Source organism: Ambystoma mexicanum, chromosome 4p, assembly GCF_040938575.1.
Source record: "Ambystoma mexicanum isolate Mex_15411 chromosome 4p, UKY_AmexF1_1, whole genome shotgun sequence".
Lineage (NCBI taxonomy): Eukaryota > Metazoa > Chordata > Amphibia > Caudata > Ambystomatidae > Ambystoma > Ambystoma mexicanum.
This window is the reverse complement of record NC_090927.1, coordinates 105,199,248-105,222,440: the sequence shown is the minus strand read 5'-3', so window position 1 is coordinate 105,222,440 and position 23,193 is coordinate 105,199,248. Positions and strand designations below refer to the sequence as shown.

Here is a 23,193-nt window from a genome sequence, read left to right as displayed (position 1 = left end):
TTGGATATGAACGATGCATACTTTCATATTTCAATGTTGCCAGCACACAGACAATACCTAAAGTTTATGATTCAGGACAAACACTACCAGTTCAAAGTACTCCCCTTCGGCATCGCCTCGGCGCCAAGGGTGTTTACCAAAGTCCTGGCAGTGGCAGCAGCACACCTGCGCAGACTATCAGTCCCAGTTTACCCTTACCTCGACGACTGGCTCATTGCGGGGGACTCGTTCGACGCTTGTTTTTCGAATACTCAAAAAACAGTAGATCTCCTCTTCAGTCTGAGTTTTTCAATCAACAAAAAGAAATCCAGCTTAGTCCCCAGCCAAGTAAAGCAATTTCTGGGAGCGCTAATTCGGACGGAAGACGGCCTTGTCTTCCCCTCCAGCGAGAGAGTTCAGAACATGCTCTCCCAGATTCCTCAATATGTGGCCAGTCGGGAGGTGACGGTACGCAAAGCGATGCATTTGCTAGGGATGATGGCGTCATGCATATACTTGGTTCCCCACGCACGGCTGCGCATGCGTCCCATGCAAGAGTGGCTCAACAGCCAGTGGTGTCAGGCCAGCGGACAATGGGAAGATCTGTTGTCTCGCCAGCCCTCGTTCTCTCTCTGCAGTGGTGGTCAAGAGAAAACCTCTTGAAGGGGAAGACCTTAACCACCCCTGCAGTAGAAGCCACTCTCGCGACAGACGCATCTCTCACGGGGTGGGGGGGCTCACCTGCTTCAGCAGACAGCCCACGGAGTGTGGTCCCCTCAAGTAGCGTCCAACCATATAAACTTACTGGAGCTACTAGCGGTGTTTTGAAGCATTTCAGGCGCAACTGCAAGGGAAGACAGGGCTGATCCTAACCGACAGCACTGCAGCCATGTATTACCTGAACAAACAGGGGGACACTCACTCTCCAGGGCTTTCCAAGCTGTCCCAAAACATTTGGATATGGGCTCTCAAACACAAGATGTTTTGGTTGTCCCATCATGTTCCAGGGGAACTCAATCTTCTGGCAGACGTATTCAGCAGAGATTGGCGGCTGCACGAAGACATTGTGTCCAACATCTTCGCAGAATGGGGTTTTCCAGAGATCGACCTGTTCGCTACTCAAGAGAACGCCCAATGCCAAGACTATGCCTCCAGGTACCCCCAGAACCGATCCAAGGGGAACGGTCTCTGGATAACTTGGTTGGGGAAATTTGTCTACGCTTTTCCCCCCGACTGCCCTTCTCAACAAGATAGTGCACAAGATGCACCAGGAACCAGTTAGCATGATACTGGTGGCCCCCATGTGGGCCTGCCAACCCTGGTTTGCGGACCTGATGGGAATGTCCCTCTCCCCACCAGTAAAGCTGCCCTGCCCTTACAACATGTCTCAGGACAAGGGGGAGACCTTACACCCATGCCCACAAACTCTGAATTTAGCAGCCTGGCTCCTGAGAGCATACAGTTTGGACACCTGCAACTCCCTCAGAGATGCATGGACATACTCAGGGAAGCGAGAAAGCCTAATACACGTTATTGCTATGCCAGCAAATGGAAACGTTTTGTCATCTGGTGCAATTCCAAGGGCGTCAATCCCATCGATTGCTCACCCTCACACATTGTGTTGTATCTAACCCACCTGTTGGACTCTGGGTTAGTCTTCAATTCCCTAAAGTTTCATCTGGCTGCTCTGTCAGCCTACACCACACCACATCAAAAAATATTGTGGTGGAAAATACCTGTGATTAAAGCCTTTATGGAAGGGGTTAAGAGGATTTATCCTCCCATCTCTCAACCAGCCCCTGGATGGGATCTGAATGTGGTTATGACCAGGCTCATGGCAGCTCCCTTCGAGCCTATGCATAAAGCAAGTCTGAAAGATCTGACCAATAAGACAGCCTTCCTAGTGGCTATCACTTCTATCAGAAGAGTTGGCGAACTACAGGCTCTGTCTGTTTAGACCCCTTTGTTACAGTCCACAAAGATAAGGTAGTTCTGCGCGCACTCCAGGTTTGCGCCTAAATTCATCTCAAAGTTCCATGTGAACCAGTCAGTCGAACTACCCACTTTCTTCCAGAACCCTACTAACCTGGGCGAAAGAAGCCTTCACACTAGACATGCGCAGGGAAGTCATGTTTTACCTGGAAAGAACTAAACCACTAAAGAAGACTAAACAATTCTTCGTTTCAGTGGCAGCTGGTAGAGAAGGGGATCCTGTCTCTAAATCAGCGATCTCAAGGTGGATAGTCAAATGCATCACACTATGTTACACTCTTGCGAAGAGAGAACTGCCCTTCAAGCCTAGAGCACATTCTACTTGAGGCACTGGGGCATCCATAGCATTAATTACAAATGTTCCTCTTGAGTCCATTTGCAAAGCGGCAACCTGGATTTCTGTACACACCTTTACAAAACACTATTGCCTAGACACTCATTCTAGGTCTGATTCTCAGGTGGGACAAGCAGTACTAAGACATATTTTCTCTACTGTTCCTTCTCACAACCCACCTCCAACTCCGGGTACTGCTCACTATCCATTCACAGCATATGATTCTAAGCAGATTAACAAGCATCAGAAGACATGCATTACTCACCATAATAGCATTTCTGATGATTGTATCTGCTTAGATTCACATGCGCCCTCCCTGCCTCCCCGCTCGGGGTGGAAGGAACATAGACTTCTTACTACTTTCTCTCTTCATGTACTCCCTCACTAGAGCCTTGGGCTCCCTCATGGCAGAAAAAATACAATCGGAGGGACGTCGGCGCGTGAGGGATTTTTGGTACTACACACGTCACGATCGGGATAGTGTTACAGACACGCCTATGCCGACGTCCCCTTTCGGTCCCCGAAAGACAAGATGCAATACTCTGCGGTTACCACTGGATGTCGGACCATATGCACAGCATGTAAATCTAAGCAGATACAATCAGAAATGCTATTACGGTGAGTAATGCATGTCTTCCAAGAGCAGTGAAGTGAAATTGACTTTACTTACATTTTGTAACTTTTTAGACCCAGCACACTTATCATACCATAGGGTGCTGGAGGCGTTACTTAGTATCCCCTTTGTCTAGTTTCTCGTAACATTTTTATGTTAACCTTTCTACAATTAATGGCTGGTGGCAGTGGTTTACTTTTTACTACCATTGTGTTTTTACCACGGGCTGCGTTCGCAGCTGCAGTAAGGCACCCATTGGTGCCCATTTTGTCAAAATGGCCCCGGTCTTGTTTTTTCGCCATTTCTTGTTGTAAAGATCCTTCTTGAGATTTGCTCTGTGCGCCAAACCAGGTTTGGTCCCTTTGTTCGTTTTGTCTTTGGCGGGATTCATGAATGAAGCCCGCCTCTGGCTCCAGTATGTCTGGCAGGGGCAGAAAGTGGAGGAGGTGCCTGAAACTCCCTGTCCTTAATCCCCTTGGTTACAGCAATGCAGCCAAAGGTGATTGGCCGGCAGGCTGTCCTTGGAGGACAGCCACCCTGCTGTGTGATTGACAGCTAGGCTGGAATAAATGGGAGAAACCTGCATAAAAGGCCAGGCTTTTTGGCTTGGAAGGCAGAGTCGACCACTGGACGAAGGAATCCCAAGAGGATTTTGGAAGAGACTCCTGCTGCCGCTCCTGGACCGTTCATTTCCCAGTGAAGCCCTGCTGCTGTGCTGAAGCTCCGAATTCGCCTCAACTAGTGTCCTTTCAAACCCAAAGTGAACTTGTCTGGTCATCCTCTTGAGCTGGCTATACGTCCACTGTTGGTACTTAACTGCTACGGAGAGGAACACCAGATCGAGTGCATCGCTTTTAAGTCTGACCCAAGCGCCAGGAAGATCCTCCGGACTTCTCTGAAGCAGGACTGACCAAGCCTGAGCCACTTCAGTGCTGGACCCCAGATGCGAGGAAAGTCTGAAGTGGTATCCGAGAACCACGGTGTTGCTATTTGCTATAGACTCTGAAACTGCGAAGTGCCGCTGAATTGAAGTTTGACCTTTGCTGCTGCCGCCGACCTTCCCATTGTGTTGCAGGAGTCCCCAGAAGTCCTCCCTCTTGTCCCCACGACTGAGTCCCAGGAACTGCAGAGCCACACAGGAAGACAAGACAGCTGGAACCATGTCTTCTAACCAAAGGTACTGTAAACCAAGTGGACTTGCCTCTTGTTGTGTAGGCTTTCTTGTTCTCAGTTGAGACTTGTCTTGGTTGCCAGTGCAGAGTTGCTTGCAGCTTTGCCCCTCACAAGCCTCCCTGTTTGTGGCCCTTCAAGTCAATCTTACTTCTACAAACCTTTCTAAAAACATTGTGCAAGACTTTTACTTATCTGTAAAGAAGATATTATGCTCCCCTAGACTTTGCAACTAACATGGACTGTCCTGGCTCCCTGAGAGACTCTTCTTACCTCTGAATTTGTGCGTTTGCCTTTCCACCATTAAAGTGTTAATTTTACTTTGCAGTGGAAGATTTAAAAAGTACTTACCAGTTTATGAATTATTTGTTAACCTTTGTTTTATTCCTCTATCTAATCCTTTGCACCCCAAACTCAGTATTGCTCTAAATGTACCAAATCAATGTCCACAGTGTCCTAGCTATTTAAGTCACCCGAGGGTGTAGGAGGTGTCTGTGTGCCATCCCCAATGGGTATCATCTGATTTAGAGAAACAATGTGTTTTGAAGTGTATTATAATTGTTACATGCTTTGCTCCCTTCTGAAGAAGGCTTGTTGAACGGACTGTTAAATATATTAATAATTGTTTAATCAAGAAACCTTGTGTAAGTGTTTATTTGAATAACTGCCACTGTGAAACTGCGTTACAACTACTGCTCACATTGACCCCTCTTGAGATCAGCCTGGCTGCTCAGCCACACTACCAACCTGTGTAGTACAGGCTTATACCAATAGGTTGGGGTCCTATTGCCAGGAGGTCAATGTTGATGTAGTCTTCCAAAGGATACTGCACCCAATCTTGCTGAACACTCGGTGAGTGGGAAACTTTAATTCTTTCTATGGGTGTCAATTTTTAGACTCTCCATAGTGTCTTTTTAAAGTTCCTCTTTGGCACATTTTTGTCAATAAGTGCCTGTTGTTGCAGCAGCCAAACTCTGAACTAAGTAATTACACAAGGCACAAGTGAGGACAAGAACTGTAATAGAAATATCCAGGTGTTAGCACAGTTTTTCTGAAGTCCAACTTGGGGCTTTAGTCAAACCAATCAGCTGAGGCAGTACAAGACTCTACTCTTCGTATAAGGCTGTACCACCTGAGTTCATGGTAACGTAGACAGAGCAGCCAGGCTTATCTTAGGAGGGAGAGAGGGCTGTAGAATCAGTACAAATGAAATTGTAACAGAAATGGGCCAAAGAAACGCTATGTGTGTAGGCCCAGATAAATCTAGGGAAAATAAGTACTAATACATTATATGAAATCACAATTCTAAAAACACACTATACTTGAAGGTACACGGACCAAAGTATAAACCTTATTTGGAATACCTAACAGTAGTTCTAGGGAAGTCAAAACCTTTTCATACACATTCAGTATAGGCCACACCTATTCTTGGGGTGTAAAAACCAATGGTTACTTTCACAATTACATTCAGTAATGCAAGGGCAGTAGACCCTACCAGTTGTACAGTGACTCAGTACAAATCACATAATCAGTCAACTGGACAATCTAGTTTTTGTGAATAGTGGAGCACTTATTCCAGATACAGTAAAAACGAATAACTACTTTTGTGATAGGTTTTACTCACCTACTCTAACTTAAGGATGTAATATTCAAAAACAGGTGCTTTTGAGATCAGTGAAACACAGATTGAGATACACAGTAGCTCTGGTAACTTATTTTTGGATGGCACACAGCTAATTCAGGGTAAGTAAAACCCATATCATTTTTTAATCTCAAGGAGTCCAGGTTAGATCTTTCCCAACTATACAAGTGACTGATATAGGATTTATAAGGGACAGCCAACCACAGACTCTGGGTAAGATAGCACAGGGAAACTAAACCCTAATGTTACGCTTTACTGAATGACTCAGTTATTCTAGGTAGGTAACATCCTAATACAGACTTATTCTGGACAGGCTAACAGCAAGTCAGGGGAAGCAAGACTCAGTTGGGGGACACTCATACAATTATCCTAAAAGGACTAATCTGGTGATACCAACAGTTGTAGGATACTTGTACAATTACCCTGCAGGAATAATCTGGTGAAACCAACACATTAGTTTTAGGAAGAGGCACAACCTAATCACAGGTGAGTAAAATACCTTCACATCTACTATCCTTAGAAACTGTTTTGTCATTCTAATAGGAAGAAAGATGTTAACCATACTTTTAAGAAAAGTGCATCACACATCCAAGGTAAGTAAGAACTTGTGGAACTGTTCACTCTTACTTACCAACCAACTCTTTTACAAGTAAGTAACTTTTAAACACTTATTTTCTTTTCTAGGCAAAAGGCCCAATCCCTTAAAAGTCTTTCCCTTATTCTTGGAGCATGAGTGTTCTCGGTGGCAGAAAGGGGGGTGACTAGGATCTAGTGTCCAACAGGCAGTGTCAGGATAGGGTTTTAAGTAGCAAAGGTCAGAGTTCCTTAGGAAGACTGGGCAAACAGGTGAGTACTTTACTTCCGAGTTATAAGAGGGGCTATGGGCTTCACAGAAGACACCCTAGCAAGATTCTAGTAGTGGGACTGGGTGCACTGGATGAGAGGCCTCCCCATCACAGAAAACACCACACAGCTACACAGAAATCCGAAGAGACTTAAGGTAAGTACATACCCAAGCCAACACAGTACCTCAGCATTGAAGATTTTGCAGCAGGACTACTTCAGGGTCTGCAGCCAAATACTCAGTCAGTGGGTTCCTTCCTGAAAACAAGACCTCAGAAGGGACTTTGCAGCAGGGATCGATGAAGAAGGCTCTAGGCAAGCTTTCCTCACGGCTGAATGCGGTTCTGCGGATTTGGCGCCTTTTCAAGGAGCACAGAAGGAGACAGAAAATCGGAGTTGAATTCTCGTCGTGACAAAGGTCCAGCACTCTGTCTGAACTTTTCAGACTTGATTCGTGTCTCTGGAGATCCACCAGGATTCCCACGAAGTTTCAGGGAGATTCAGAATTCGGAAGACCGTGCACAGCACAGTGGCTCGAGGTCCCCGGATTTTGGCGTATAGTAGTGCCAGGTCGTAGCAATGCATGGGATGGCTCAAAATGCAGGTCTTGAGTCTAGTGCGTCTCACCAGGCTCTGGGTCGTTTTCGGAGTCCCCATGTCGATTGGAAGGAAGGGCTATAGCAGGCTCCAGTTACACTGCAGGCTCTCCAGTCGCTGGAAATCGTTTCTGCCACTTTTCCTTCATCATAGTCTTCGGTTCCAGTGGCCGACTTGTCTTCAGCTTCCAGGTTAGCAGTATTTAACAGGAACTACACCATAACTTCCGCATTCTCTCACTGCATTTTACAAGAAGGGGTGGTCAGGTTTTGCAATCGGGACAGCCAGCCCCCCACTGGGATTTGTCCCCACTCAGGCAAGGAGGAAGACAAAGTGCTGTGGAGTATTGGACTTCTCCCTCGCTTCCTGCCTTCACAGACAGACTGGAGCCTGGGCGGTGAGTCCAAGGGACTCCCGCCGAAGATAAAAATGACGCAAAGGAATTTTCCGCACTGGATGTCAGGGGAAGGAACAAGAAAGGACGAGAAACACTAAAATGGCAAACAAAGAAGATGGGGGCCATTTTGGTAAAATGAGCACCCTTAAGTGCCTGTACTCCAGCTGTGAACACAGCCGGCAGTAAAGGTGCACCAAATAATACAAGCTATCACTGCCACCAGCCATTGTCCGTGTCACAGTATTGTTAGTTTTAGTGTGAAAGGGGATACATTCAATCTCCCCAGCACTCCACATAAGGTGGGGGTGCTGGTTTCACAAAATAAAATGTACAAGGGATCCAAAGATCCTTTCTACCCTTGGGAACTGTAGTTCACTCAGAGAAAGTTAAAAGGGGGGCCCCCCCAGGGCAACCCAGCAACAACAGGCACTTATTGCAATAAGGAGGATAACTTTAAAAAGACACTATGGATATTCAAAAAAATGGCACCCATAAAAAGAGTAAATCTTTCTGAATGTGGAAAACGGTTCCCACTCGGAGATATTAAGGAAAAATATCCCACTAGTAAAGCAAAAGGTTCTGGGTTTGACCCAGGTCAGGAAGATTTACCATTTCTATGAAAATCTTGCTTAACACCAGGGAAGAATAGGAAGTCAAAGTAAGCAAGGTAAAGAGGAAAAGCAAGAAGAAAAGAATCTTAAGAAGTGCAATGATACAGGAGATTGGAACTGCAAACTAGAAACTAAGGACCGGAATCAAGGAACAGCGGACTGAACTATAGGCCAGGAACAAGAAAACTCTGGACTAGGATAGCAAGGGCTAAACTGCAGGCTGATAACGAAGAACTGTAACTACGGCAGGACTGTAGACAGATAACAAGGAAACTCAGGACTGGAATCTAAAGCCAGGTAACATGGACTATGGGCATAGAACCAGGAACTGCAGGCAAGGAACAAGATAATAGGTGGTAGAGGGCAAGGGGCTGCGGACATGGAACAGAAGAGTGCAAGCAATGGAGTAGGGCTGCCGTGCAGGAAGCACATAGGAGCAGGGCAGTGTAGGGAGAGTAGCGGGGCCGCAAGGCATGAAGCACAGGGCACTGAAACAGGAGCAGGTTTGGGAAGCATCAGGAAACAGCAGACATCAAAGTACAAAAGGCTGGGAGTGAACCTCATGCAAGAGCCCTGTGCACCTGCAGGCAGTTGCTTAAATACTGACCTGCCCTGTGCTGAAACAGGCTAATTAGCAGTGCCTGGAGTACACCACACCTGAAGGTCCGAGAAGGTTTATGGTGTTTGAGTCCCATATAGTGCACAATGGGTGCCATTTGGAGCACCAATGCCAAAGTCACAACGTCCCTTTTCATCCATGCACTATTGATGTGCAGGTGAGCTTTGGTTGCACGGATGCTTGTTTCTAAATATGTTATTGGAATGCCATTTTATGTGTTATGCAGTAGGCATTGGTAGGAGTCAGTTTAAAAACGGTCATTTTTCTAGTCTGTCAAACCTGTAGATCATTGTTGTACTGAAGACAAAAGAATTGAAAGTATTACTTTGGGAGGTGGCAGGTAAAGTGTCAACAAAAATACATTGACGCACTGCCTTGGAAGAAGTAATGTAATCATTACAAGATCATTGCAGAAAACAGCTTTAGTTCAAATCTGGCCTTTCACACTGTGCGCTCTGTTCCAATGTTGCTTTTTGATTGCGTCTGTGTTCACTGCTTTTATGAGCATTTCAAGTGTACCAAGTCACTCATTCATTGCCACAGTTGATTCACATGTTGACACTTCACCTTTACAGTGGAAGGCTGTGTTGAGCACCTTGACAAATGAGATGCAAGTTTATTCAGTTTCTGTAATGCTTTTTTAATGTTTCTTCTCTTGCAGTTCATCCGCCTAGCACAGACCTTGAAGTATTACGGCTATCTCAAATTTGACCCATGTGTTACGGATTTCCCAGAGAAGGGCTGTCAAGTGATTGTTAGTGCCGGCAGCAATGAACTTAACTTCCAAGTGAAACTACCGAGCGAGCATATGAAAGAAGGCAACTTCAAGGTGACCCGGATGAGGTGCTGGAGGGTGACGTCATCTGTGAGTTACAGTAAGAGTACCATAGCTTATTGCTGCAATATGTATGCACTTCTAGAGGGTGGCAGCAGTGGGCCCTTAGTAATGCCACGGGCAAAAATCCATTTGTTATGTATACATGTGTGATTGATCTGTGGAAAACTGGTGAGTGGAACCCCAAGCAAAAATGATCAGCCAATTGTTATGCATCTGTGAGTCTGAATGCAAAAAAGGAAAAGGCAAGAGAATTGTGGGTATTACGAGCCTGATCGAAATAAATATCAAGTGTGTCAGAGTGCGACAAGGCAAGGGAGGGGAACAAGGGCGAACAAAACAATCTTACTAGGCCCAGTGACATTGAGAACGCGCAAGTGCATGGGGGAGGCGGAGGGGGAAAAGTGCAAGGAAGGGGGAGAAGTGGAAAGTGCATAGCAAAAGGAAAACAGAATAAAAAATAATCAAAACAACAAAAAAAGGTAGTGCAGCCAGCAAGTGGCAAGTGCTGAGTTTAAGGCAGCAGACAGGCTAGGTTAGATAAGTGGCAGAAGAAAAAAGGAGGGGGTGGTGGGGAACTGTATGGCTGCGAATTATGTATGGCCACCCCTTGCACCCCAGTGCAAGGGGTGGCCCGGAGACCGGGAGGGTGGCAGGGTGAGCATGAATCTGGGCCCGGAGGACCGAGAGAGGCCAGGTGCACGGTGCCAAGAGAAAATAGATCAGCAGGGGAGAGTGGGGCAGGGGGGTGAAGGTAGAAGCAAAGAGGAAGGTCTTGAGGTGCTTCCGGAGATGGTTCTCCTCAAGTTTTAGAGTGGCAGGGAGGCTGTTCCAGAGGGAGTACCCAGCCGAAGACAGAGATCTCCCCCCAGCTCGTTTCTTTGAAATACGACTGACCCTGAGGGAGTTCGAGGTTGAGGAGTGAAGAGCTTGAGAGGGGAGGTATTTGCGGAGGGATATCTGAAGGTATTTTGGACCTTGGACCCAGGCCTTAGAAAGCCTTGTCGACAATGCAGAGGGTTTTGAATTTAATCCTTGCGTCCACTCGGAGCCAATGGCGAGATTTCTGAGCTGGAGAGATACGTTCCAAGGGCTCGAGGCCAAGGACAAGTCTCGCAGTCCTGTTCTGGATTAGCTGCAGAGGACAGAGTAGAGGCAGGTAGATTTAGAAAGAGGCTGTTGCAATAGTCCAACCTAGAGAGAACCAGAGCTTGGGATATCATGAGCTTCTGGGGGAAGGAGAGGAAAGGCAGAATATCTCTGAGGAGGGTGCAGTAGGAAGTTTGGCTTTTTACAGACATCAGATATGTGGACAGAGAAGGAAAGTGTGGAGTCAAAGATGACCCTGAGTTTCAGGGAGAATTCTCAAAAATGTGTTAATTCCGTCCACCTTAGAGACCCCCAGCAACTTTGCTAAATTTGGAGGACTTGATTTTATTGCCTGGAGAGAGTGAGACTCTTTTTCCCACTCATGGATTTTAATGTGATTTTATACACTGTTTCTTTTTGGTTGTGGAGTCTAACCAACTCCATAGGTATCAACTTTTACAATTGTCACAAAGCACCTTCAGTGCAGTGCCACAGGGAAGTCTTCCCGATTTTCCAAGGTTTAAATACCTTCTCTGGGTTCAACTACTGTTTCCAGAGCAGTAAAGTGAAATTGACTTCTTAGTCCTGTAAAATTCTAGACCCAGCACTCCCTATCTTACCATAGAGTGCTGTAGGGGTTACTTAGTATCCCCTGTGTCTAGTTACTCTTGTAGCATTTGTTATCCTTTCCTCTCAGAAGGGCTGGTGGCATTGGTTTATGTATGAACCATGATTTACCCCGACTGCGAACTGTTCGCAGCTCCGGCAACGCTAAATCGCAGGAGCCGTGTTTTTTAAAATGGCGCTGAGCCTCCTTTGTTAAAACGGCCCTTTTTTTCGCCATTTCTTTGTGGAAAGGTCCCTCTCGAGTTTTTCTCTGCATGCCAAACTAGGTTTGGTCTCTTTGTTCATTCGCCTTTGGTGGGCTTCAGGAGTGAAACCCACCTCTGGCTCCAGAGTGTCTGGGGTAGGCAGGAAGTGATGGAGGTGCCCGAAACTCCCTGTGCTTAGTCTCCTAGGAGACCCAAATGCACTCTGTGGTGATTGGCTGGCTGACTGTGCGGCAAGCACAGCCACCCTGCTGGGTGAGTGACAGCTAGGGTGGAATGAATGGGACAGAACTGAATGAAAGGCAAGTCTTTTGGCTTGGAAGGCAGAGTCGACCACTGGACGAAGGAACCGAAGAAGAGCTTGAAGAGGACGCCTGCTGCAGTGACTACTTGCTAAGTTCGCATCGACGGAGAAGCCCTGCAAGGATGACGTCTCCCTTTGAGTTGATGGGATCAATCAACTCCCAAGTAAGCCACCTGGACACCCATCTCGGAGCTGGTTGAATTTCCTCAGAGTTGCTGCAGGAAACCGTAGAACCAGTGAGAGGGACACCTGATTGTGTGTGTTGCTTGTAAACTGGCCTAAAGCTTTTGGAAGATCTGCTGGACTCCCACAAAGCTGGACTGACCAAGCCTGTCTCCCCCCCCCCCCCCCCCTCCTCCCCCAGTTGAATGCAGGACCTCAGATGTGAGGAAAGTCCCCCTTGACAGCCAGGAACCGTGCTTATTGCCATTTGCTGTACCGCAAGGAGCTGAAATGCAAAACAGCCACTGAAAGTAAAGTTTGCCGGTTGCCAGTTTCGACAGTGCAGTGCAGGAGTCCCCACGACGTCCTCCCTCTTGTCCCCATGACTGAGGCCCAGGAACAGTGAGACCTGCAGAGCTACACAGGAACAGAAGTCTTCCGCTGCGTCTTTTCTCATTTATCAAGGTACTGTAAAACAAGTCTAAGAGAACTTGCCTCTTACTGTAGAAGTGCTTGTAACTTCCACAAGTCTAATCAGCTTGTGGCCCTTCAATTGATTCTTCTTCTTCAGAAACTCCTAAGAACTTGTGCAAAGACTTTTCCATTACTTACCAGAAGTGCTTTATCCTATCCAAAACATTTGCCCATTGACTTTGGCTTAGCCTATTGAATTGAATGACTCTTCTAGTGGACTCTAAAAGTATTTTCCCTGCTTATGACTATTTGTAATTACTTGTGTTCTAATAACCTTTGCCTTTTACCAAACATTTTAAGAAGTGTTGTGAATGCCAACAGTAAGATATTAATGTCCCCAGCACCCTTGTTACTGAAGTCACCTGTGGGTGTAGGTTGTCTGTGGGCCATCCCAAAAGGGTCTTCTCTGATTCAGAAACTGAGCGTATAGTATTGAAGTACATTTGTGTTAGTATTCCGTTGCTCCCTTCTGATGACGGCTTTATAACTGACTGATAAATTAATTGTTTATGCAAGAAACTTTGAGTGGTAGTTTATTTGAATACCTGTAACTGGGAATCTTTGTGCAACTCCACTACAGCTCACATTTCCCCTCTTGAGATGAGCCTGGCTGCTCAACACACTACCAAAATTGTGTAGTACAAGCTTATCCCAAAGGTTGGGTTGCCTGTACCTGTAGTCATAGTTGTTTGTAGTGTTACCAGAGGGTACTGCATTCAAACTTTGCCTAACACTGAGGTTCTTAGCCTCGCAGGTGGGGGTAGGAGGAGGGCCAAGGGCGGCCGGCCAGAGAGTGAGGGGAAAGGATGGAGAAGGTGTGCCGATGAGGAGGATCTCAGTCTTGCTGGCATTCAGACAAAGATCATTGGCAGAACACCAGTATTGAATGGCAGTAAGGCAATCCGAGATTAGAGAGGGAGAGGTGGTGGCCGAAGGCAGCCTTAAAATGCGTTGTCGATAGCGTAGCGCTGGAAATTTGAGCAGACAATGGCAATGCAACGGGCAACAGTTGCCAGGTATGGTTAAAAAGCCAGGGCCAGAGGTTAGACCCCTGGGGAACACCACAGGTAGAGAGGGAGATGGATGATAGGAAGGACCCCAGTATGACCTGGGAGGGTCAATAAGAGAGGAAAGAGGTCAGCCAGGCCAGAGCCTGATCAGTGATACCCAGGTTATCACGAAGACAGTTGTGGAGGATGGTATGTTTTACTGTGTCAAAGGCAGAAGAGAGATCGAGTAGGACGAGGACAGAGGGAATGATAGTCGAGGTTGGAGAGCAGATCTTCACGGATGTTCAGGGGAGCAGTTTCTGCGCTTGTGGCAGCTCTGAAGCCAAACTGGTGGTCATGGAAACAGCCTACAAAAACAGAATGTAGGTTAAGCTGGGAGTTGGCCAGCTTTTCCAGAAGTTTACCCAGAAAGGGAGTAATGGAAATTGGGTGATAGTTAGCTGGACAGGAAGGATCCACAGTGGGTTTCTTGAGAAGAGGATGCACAAGGGAGTACTTCAGAGGGGAGGGGAAGGATCCTGAGACTTGTCCAGCGACCTCATCAGGGGGAGAAGAGGAAAGGATGATGAGGGGGGTTGGGGGATGACTGAGGGAGGGTCAGCCAGCACAGATGGAGGTGGAGAGGGTGGCGGAGGGGAGGGGGAGGAGAGGGTGGACAGGATGTCCTGGGTTTTTGAGATAAAGTGAGAGGCAAGGGCATTGCAAAGAGCCTGGTAGGCAACAGGACGGGTAAAGACTGCAGTAGCGTTGGCCAGCTCCTTGCAGATTTGAAAGAGTTTGGCCGAGTTGTTAGATGCTGCTGAGACACGGGCTCGAATGTGGACTCTTCTTGGTGAGGACAGAGAGTCGGTATTGCCTTTGGAGCAGGCAACCGGCCAGTTTGTCAGAGGATGAACAAGAAGCCCTCCATTTCCTCTCAGCCGCTTTACACATAAGTTTGAGTGTGGCTAGGTCGGAGTCATGCCAGGAATTGCACTTGGCTTTGGACTTCAAGCGGATTCTCATGACGGAGGCAAGAGCATCAAGAGTATCAGAAATAGAAGAGTAGAGAAGGGATAAGGCTGTTTCAGAGTGTGGTGGTGGTGGTGGTGATGACAAGGCATTCGAAAGAGGGGTCTATCTGAGTGGGAATGATAGTAGCAGGAATCCACTCAGGAAAGATCAGGACTACACCACCTCCGGGCCCGGTGGATCTTGGTGCGGAGAGGATATTGTAACCATCAGGGAGGGGAATGTCAAAGCTTGTGACAGAGCTGGCCTTGCACCATGTCTCAGTAAAACCGAGGACATCAAGGTCCAGTTCTTGAAGGAGGTGGCAGTAGTTTGCCTGGCTTTGTTAAAAATGCTACTTCTAATCTGAGTGGGATAGGTGTAGTTCAGCACTTGTGTCCGAACCTTGCACATGCTACTTACCCCAAACCACCAATCCCACCATCCCCGCTCCCACTTCAGCAATGAAGCGAGCTATACTTGAAGGGCAACATTTCACATATATATTTTCAGCCTCAACATTGCTGTTAAGCAAGATTGTATGCAGTACACTTTGGGTGCACTACAATAACCTTGACCTCCTGACAATAGGGACCCAATCTTTGGTACAAGTCTGAACTACACCAGTTGGTAGTGTGGCTGAACAGCCAGGCTTATCTCAAGAGGGGTCAATGTGAGCAGTAATGTTGTGACAGATTTTGACAGTAACAATTATTCAAATAAACTCTTACACTCAAGGTTTCTTGATAAAACAATTAATGTATTTCAGTCAGTTGTATTATCCAAATCAGATGATACCAATTAGGGATGGCACACAGACACTTCCTACTGTGGACATTGATTTATCACTGGTTCATTTAGAACAATACTGAGTTTGGTGTAAAATATAGAATAGAGGAATAAAACAAAGTTTAACAAATAATTCACAACAGATTAGTACTTTTAAAAACCTTCCAACGTCAAATAAGTTGAACCCTTTCCTGTGGGAAAGGCCAAAGCACAAAGTCAGAGGTAAAGAAGTCACTCAGGGAGCCAGGACAGCCAATGTGAATTGGATGATGTCTAGGGGAGCTGAAGATCTCCTTTGCAGGGAGGTAAAACGTCTTGCACAGTGTTTTTAGAAACGATTGTAGAAAATAGAACACTTGAAGGGCCACAAGCTGGGAGGCTTGTGAGGGGCAAAGCTATAGTAACTCTGCAAGGTAACCAAGACATATCTCGACTGAGAGCAAGCAAGGCTACACAACAAGATGTAAGTTCTCTTAGACTTTACAGTACCTCTGGTTAGAGGAAATGGTTCCAGCTGCCCTCTGTTATGTACAGCTCTGCAGATACTGTTGTTCCTGACCCTCAGTCGTGGGGACAAGAGGGAGGACTTCTGGGGACTCCTGCTCTGCAATGGGAAAGTAAACGGCAGCAATGGGCAAACTGATTCAGAGGCTCTTCAGTGTTTCAGCTCCTCATGTCTGACAGCAAATAGCAACACCGCGGTTCTCGGATACCACTCTAGACTTTCCTCGCATCTGGGGTCCAGCACACTCTTGAGGTGGCTCAGTCCTGCTTCAGGGAAGTCCAGAGGATCTTCCTGGTGCCCGGGTCTTACTTAAAAGCAACGCACACAATCTAGTGTTCCTCTCCCTGGCATTTCGGTTCCAGCAGCAGTGGAAGTACAGCCAGCTCCGAGAGGATGTCCAGACGGGCTCACTTCAGAGTTGATTGGTCCCACCAACTCAAGGGGAGAAGTCGTCCTTGCAGGACTTCTCTAGTTGAGGCCAATTCGGAGCTTCAGCACAGCAGCAGGGCTTTGCGGACAGCCAGCCGGCCAATCACCTTTGGGTGCATTCCTGTAACAAAGGGTATTAAGCACAGGGAGTTTCGGGCACCTCCCTCACTTTCTGCCCCTGCCAAACATACTTGAACCCAGAGGCAGGCTTCACTCGTGAATCCCACCAAAGACCAAACGAACAAAGCGACTAAACCTGGTTTGGCGCGCAGAGTAAATCTCAAGAAGGACCTTTCCAACAAGAAGACTGGGCCATTTTGACATAATGGGCACCCGTGGGTGCTTTACTGTAACTGTAAACGCAGCCCGTGGTAAAAACGCACAATGGTAGTAAAAAGTAAACCACTGCCACCAGCCATTAATTGTAGAAAGGGTAAAATAAAAAAGTTACATGAGAAAGTAGACAAAGGGATACGAAGTAACCCCTCCAGCACCCTACGGTAAGATAGGTGTGCTGGGTCTAGAACGTTACAAATTGTAAGTAAAGTCTATTTCACTTTATTACTCTTGGAAACAGTAGTTTATCCAAGAGAAGGTATTTAAACCTTTGGTAAATCTAAGACTTCCCTGTGCCACTGCACTGAAGGTGCTTTGTCACAATGCAAAGATGATGCCTATGGAGTTTGTCAGTCTCCAAAACCAAAAAGAAACACAGAAAACACATAGAATTAAAAGTACAAAGTCCCAAAGTTCAGCAAAAGAGCCTGGGGTCTCTAAGGTGGGAGGAATTTAGCACTAAACTTAACATTCTCCCTAACAATTGCATAGCTTGTCTGTACCCTGCCCCCACCACAGGGAGGAGCTGGGGGAGTTGCAGCAGCAACCGCCAGGTACACACCAAAAGCACCTTGCTCTAAATGTATTTATTTAAATTATTATAATGTGCCACACACCCGTAGGTCTGAGGGCGCACACAAAAAACAGACAGAAAGCTAAATCAGAAGAGCAGCAGAAGAGGTTCAGTTTATGCAAGATTGAAGAGGCGAGTCAACGTTTTTTCTTGAAGTCCAATAGACCGGTTTTCTCAGGTCAGGAGGGAGTGCATTCCATGCAATAGGTGCCAGGACATTGAATGAGGTCCGCCAAATCCTTTGTTTAAATTTAGGTTGTCAGAGGCTAGCCTGATCAGCTGATCAAATTGAGCAGCCGGGTTGGTAGACGCTGGTGTGTTCACAAAGATAAGAGGGGGCCTGAAGATTGAGTCATTTGTGACTCAGCGTTCAAGCCTTGTGAGTAACATGATGTTTCATTGGGAGAAAATGAAGCACCCTCCTAGCATGAGTGATGTGGACTTGTCTGGCTAAACACTTCATGGTCGGGACTGCCCCATTCAGAATCACCTGGAGTGCTGCCATATTTGCCTGGGAAGTACCCAGAAACAGACTATTGCAGTAATCCAGGCGTGAGTTGACCAATGCTGATGCAAGAAGGGACATGTTCCCAGGAGTCAGGAATGGACGGATGTGGCTGAGAATGCATCTCCCTCTGCTCACTTCCTATCTGTTTTGGCAGGAATGTGCAAGTTGGAGCCTTTATGCACAATCTGTGTTGCCGTTTCATGGTCCTTACCTTTTCCTCCGTGTTATATGTTCTCTCTGGTGCAGTACTCCTATGGAAGCTCCGCTCTGCGTCCTTGCTTCCCACAATAAACCTGTAGTGGTCCATGTCATGCTAGTTTCTGAAGGTGTTGAGTTCGGAGCATAGAGAGCTGGATTGTCACCCTCTGCCTGTCCGGGTCTGGTGGGAGTCACATGCACTGCTGCTGATGGCTGTATCCAGCAAGCCCTCTTCCTCCATGGACTCTTCCGGCCTCACAGGCCAAGGCCCCATCCTGAGCATTTGGCTCTCCCAGATGCGTACCCCACCATCGGAAGTCTATTGAACATGGAAATTCAGTTAGTTTTTCAAACCTTTCACAATGCATCTCTTCCTCAAAACAGGTGCTTATGTTACCAAGGCATTCACACTCTTGAGTTCAAGCTTATAAACTTCAAAAATAAATCTGGCTAATCAATGCTATAACGAGACCTATTTACAAAATAGGATTATAATAAAAACCTCATCCAGCAAGTTAGTGTGGATATTGGGAGATTTGATGTGTAGGATTTTAATGTACCGACTTGTACATTGAAGGTCTTCATTGTACGACAGCAGGCTTAGGCCACATGGATAACCTTTTTGGTGCTTCTGCTTACAGGTTTCAGTGACCACTCCTAGGTTTGGCTTCCATACTTGGGCACCAAGGTTTCCCTCAAGCTCACCAGGCTATCTAAGAATAGCGTGGCAGAGAAATTTAGGCTTAACTGCTAGGAGGCGAGCAGGGTGGTTAACAGGTACAGCATAGACTTCTTACAAATACTAAATTAGGGAATGTTCTTACTATATTTTTATAATAATATACTATGTATAAGAAAGGGCAAGAGAAAACACTACTCTAAAATAAATGCAACACTGTAATATGTCAACACTTCCATCTAGGTTAGAGAGGTGAGAAGAGAGCAAGGGGTCCAGTTATGTGGCTTTAGACAGTGTTTTGCGGGAAAGTTACCTTTCTCCAATGTTAATTTGGTAACATTGGGTCCTAGACTGGCTGGTTGCATATTTCTTTTTATTTCTGTGTTTTTCTGTGTTTTTCACGCATACACTTTTGCATTTTACAGCAGAATGCATTTTTTTTCTTCTTTTTCAACCAATCTTTATTAGGAAATCTTCACATCATAGACCCGGCAACAGCTTCAAGAATTAAAAAAAAAAATGTTCCAATCACAACAGTAGAATTACAGTGGATTTGCTTATAGTCCTTATCTCAACATCGTCCATCACATCTCTTAGCATAATCCCGCCTCCCCCTCCCCCCCCCCCCCCCCCCCCCCCTCAGGTCTAGGTCTAAAACGTTAAGTACATCTCCCATCAGCCAGAAGTCTCCATTTTTCTTCTTCTTCCGGTAACCTATCCAAAATGCGTTCTCTCGCGGGGGGACATACAATCGGCTAGCGTCCTTCAAAGCATATTCTATGAAAGGGGCCCACACTTTCCTAAAACGTATCATCTTGTCTATGATGGCTGTCCTTTTCTCCATACTAAGGAGGTCCCACAGTATAGAACGCCATTGCACAGTGGAGGGCGCCTCCTTCTGCCACCACATCTTCACAATACATCTCTGGGCTCCCAGCATCATGTTTGCCCACAGCAGCCCCTTCTTCCCCCTGTGCATATCGCCCCCATCCCCATGTATGTTCAGAAGCACTGAGGCTAGATTAAGGGTATGGTCATCCCCAACTTTCGATTTCACCTCTTGCTTTTTAAAAAAAAAAAAAGTTTTAACTGCAGGCTCCCCCCACCAAGTGTGTTTCACTGTTCTCTCCTCTCGCCAGCATAACGGGGAAACGGATCTCCTCATTCTGTGGTGTGTAATGCCACCTATGAAAGAGTGTATATTGCAATTCCTGATTCTGTGCCAAAGGAAAAAAAGACGACTCTGGTAGCCTGGTCCCATTCTTTATCCAAGAATTGTCTACCCTCATCTATTTTACATTTGTCCCTTATCTGCAGCAGTCCCCTTGCAGCCACCCTTATGAGTAGTGCATAGAGGGTGGAGATGAGACCTATTGGTCACTTGGTCTGTGATATCTTGCTCCCACTCTGTAAGTTCTCGATTTGCCGCCCTTGTCTCATTGCAGGAGTGCGTGCCCAGCCCTTAAGCTGCTGGTAAGCAAATTGATCCCCCTCCTTTAACCCAAATGCCCTAACCCATTCTGCAAATGTTTTGAAACCCTGACTGTCGCACAGGTCCCTAAACTCGCTCAGGCCACCCTCTACCCATCTTGCAAACCTATTATATTCTGTGCCCTGAGGAAAGGCTGGATTACGGAACATGGGTGTCCACAGCGATGGCCAGGGAGCTAAACCGTACCGTTTATTTACCCTGTCCCAAATTTCCAGAGCATATCTCGTTATGGGATTTTCCTCCAGACCCATTCGCATTTCCTCCCTTCTCACCCAGGGGATCTTCCACATGTGCTCCCCTGCGACAGCCTCTTCCATCAGCACCCAGTGCTTCATGTCACCTCCCCTTCCTGCCAACACCTGCAACTGCACCGCCTGGAAATAGGTTGCCACATTTCTGCGCCTCCTCCCCCCACACCCTCAGCCATTTGGGTTTAAACATGACATCTCTCCTAATATGCCTTTTTCCCGTTCCACACAAATCCCATCATCTCAATCTGTGTCCCCTTTAACACCTTTCCTGGGAGGGCAATGGGAAGAGTCTGAAACATGTACATAGGTCTAGGAAGCACATTCATTTTGATAATGGCCATTCTACCCAACCAAGAAACGTACAGGCCCCTCGATGATGCAGGTCCTTCCTGATCTGGCCCAACAGTTAAGGATAATTCGCCTTATAGAGCGTTTTTGAGGCTTGCACTCTCATTTATTCCCAAATACTTCACTGATTGCCCTACTCACCCCCGGTCCAGCGAAACTGTGTCCTCGTCTCTCAGCTATACCGATACATTCAGTATTTCGGATTTGGAAAAATTTAGTTTAAACCAGGAAACCTTCGAGAACCTACGAATTTTCCCCATTATCTCTGGTAGTGACTGTGTTTAATTGGTCACCATCAGCATAACATCACAATCCTATCTCGTGTTGCGGGTTGGCCCAACTTACTCCCTGTATTACCCCATTGTTTCTTATACATTGTGCAAAGGGCTCCATTACAATTGTAAATGGGGAGATAATGGGCACCCCTGCCTGGCTCCCCTAGCTATGGGGAAGGGCTTTGTGAGCCTGCCATTCACCTTTACCCTTACCATGGGATTCTGATAATTTGCCGGACCATCCTGATTAAGTACGGACCCTCTCCCATTCTCTGCAACACCTTAAACATATACTTCCAGTTAACTCGGTTGAGCGCCTTCTCTGTGTCTTAGTGCCAAGAGAAGCAGTGGAACCCGGGACTGCACCCTAGCCATTTTATCCACAATATGGAGTATCTTCCTAATGTTCTCAAAGGTATTCTTTCCCTGGATGAATCCTGATTGGTCTTGTGCTAGCAGGTCAGGTAGCACCCCCTCCAGCCGTGCTGTCAGGACAAGTGTATACAACTTGGCGTCCAGGTTGATGAGTGCTATTGGCCTATATGCTTGCCTGGCTTCGAGATTAGCGTTATGTGGGCCATGTCCATATTCTTGTAAATGTTCCCCCTTGCCCGGAATTCATTAAATAGGTCCGTCAAAGCCTCCCCCAGTTATTTGCTAAACGTTTTTTTTAATAAAATATTGCCGTAGGTCCGTCTGCCCCTTGGCTCTTATGCCGCTTCAGCCTGCCTATAGCTTTCCATACTTCCTCCCTTGTTATCGGGCCTTCCATAAATTCTCTTTTCGTTCAATACTTTGGCCTCACCCAGGTCTTCCAATAGTTATTCTGCTCCTGTTCGTTACACGATTCCTCACTGTGTAACCCCCCCAAAAAAGTCTCACAAAAGGGCTGCTTTACTCCATAGTATGGTACTCTCTGCTGATCTGTTGGCCAGCTGTTTCAGTTGCCCTTTCATATGCACAAGCTGTCAAGACAAGCTCCTCGACTGCAACTCCTTATTTGCCACCTCCACCCTCCCTATTTCCTCTTCGTTTCCTCCTCCTCGTGCCTCCCATATATCCTTTGATAGCTACTCATGAAATGTTTTGTGATCCTTAAACCCATCCCATCGTTCCTCTCCAGCCATCTTTGGGCCTTTGATTGCTGCCATGTACTTGCCAATCTCACCTTCGATCAAGATGTTTTCCCTTATCTCTCAGGAGATAATCCTCCAGTCCCGCAGAAAAATAAAAGGAGTAGTCCCTCTCCTGTGGACGGTCTGCCCTCCACACATCAGTCGGCGCCATCTCAATCAGGCGTTCCTGTAACTGTTTGGGCAACACCCCCATTGCATGCCTCGGACCATGTCCTATCTTGGATCAAACGCCATGTTGAAATCCCCCGCGACTATCTATTCCCCGTCCCCATATGTCGCCAGCTCATCCAACCACTCATTTACAAATTGCTCTTGCCCTTGAATGGGTGCATAAACCGATGCCAATGTATACATCAGTCCCTCCATCTTCCCCTTCGCCATAACAAACCTCCCCTGGGGAATCCCGCCTAGCCTGTACTCCTTCCTTCCAATGTAACCTCTCTATGCAGTAGAATTGCTACTCGTGCTTGTTTAGTCTTAGCACGCGCATGGAATTGCGTAGGCTACTCCTAACAGTTCAACCTTGTTGCATCCTCCCTGCAAACATACAATATGGTCCTCTCTCTTGGCAATGTCTCTCAGTATGCAAAGACTTTTGTTCAGTCTGTTTAGCCCCCTAACATTACATGTCTCCAACTTACACTTCGCCATATCTAGGTTATTCATTTCTGCTCTGCCTGAACCTCCCCCCTTGACATTCCACTCCCCACTTGACCTTTCCCCTCTCCCGCTCAATTTCAGTAACCCTCTTTCAAAAGCTGATATCGCCCTCTGCTAGAACTGATCCCCCTATTAATTATATATCCCAGGTGCTTCAGTCCAGGTTATTGGCATGACCCCACTAGTGAACTGACCCTAGCTGGGTCCCGCTTGCCCCTCTCCATCCAAACCTGCTACCCGGTGCCCTCGGAGCACCCACATAGATCTTTTGTGGCAACATAATTAACAGCAAATTCAAACCCCATAAAAGTACAGTTGTCAGTGGCGCCCCTCCAATTCCATGCTTCACCACCTACTCCCCCCCCCCCCCCCTCCGCAGCCATTTTGCCCGATTATTATGGGTCCCCCTCTACCAGGAGGGAGACTTCCCCCCCCCCTCATGATTCCTTCTGGACTTTCGTGGACTAACCCCCCCTGAGTCACCGTGGATAGTTCGTGCTCCTTCACTTGGGCCTCACTCCA

General features: G+C 46.9%; 1 protein-coding gene across 1 annotated transcript in view; it reads left to right on the top strand.

Annotated features, from left to right (window-relative positions):
- Nucleotides 1–23,193, top strand: part of SNX17 (sorting nexin 17) — a 335,778-nt gene that overhangs the window by 269,975 nt on the left and 42,610 nt on the right. Inside the window, exon 10 of the mRNA XM_069605478.1 lies at nt 9,459–9,662. Within this exon, the coding sequence (XP_069461579.1) occupies nt 9,459–9,662 (204 nt within the window). The remainder of the gene's footprint in view (nt 1–9,458; nt 9,663–23,193) is intronic.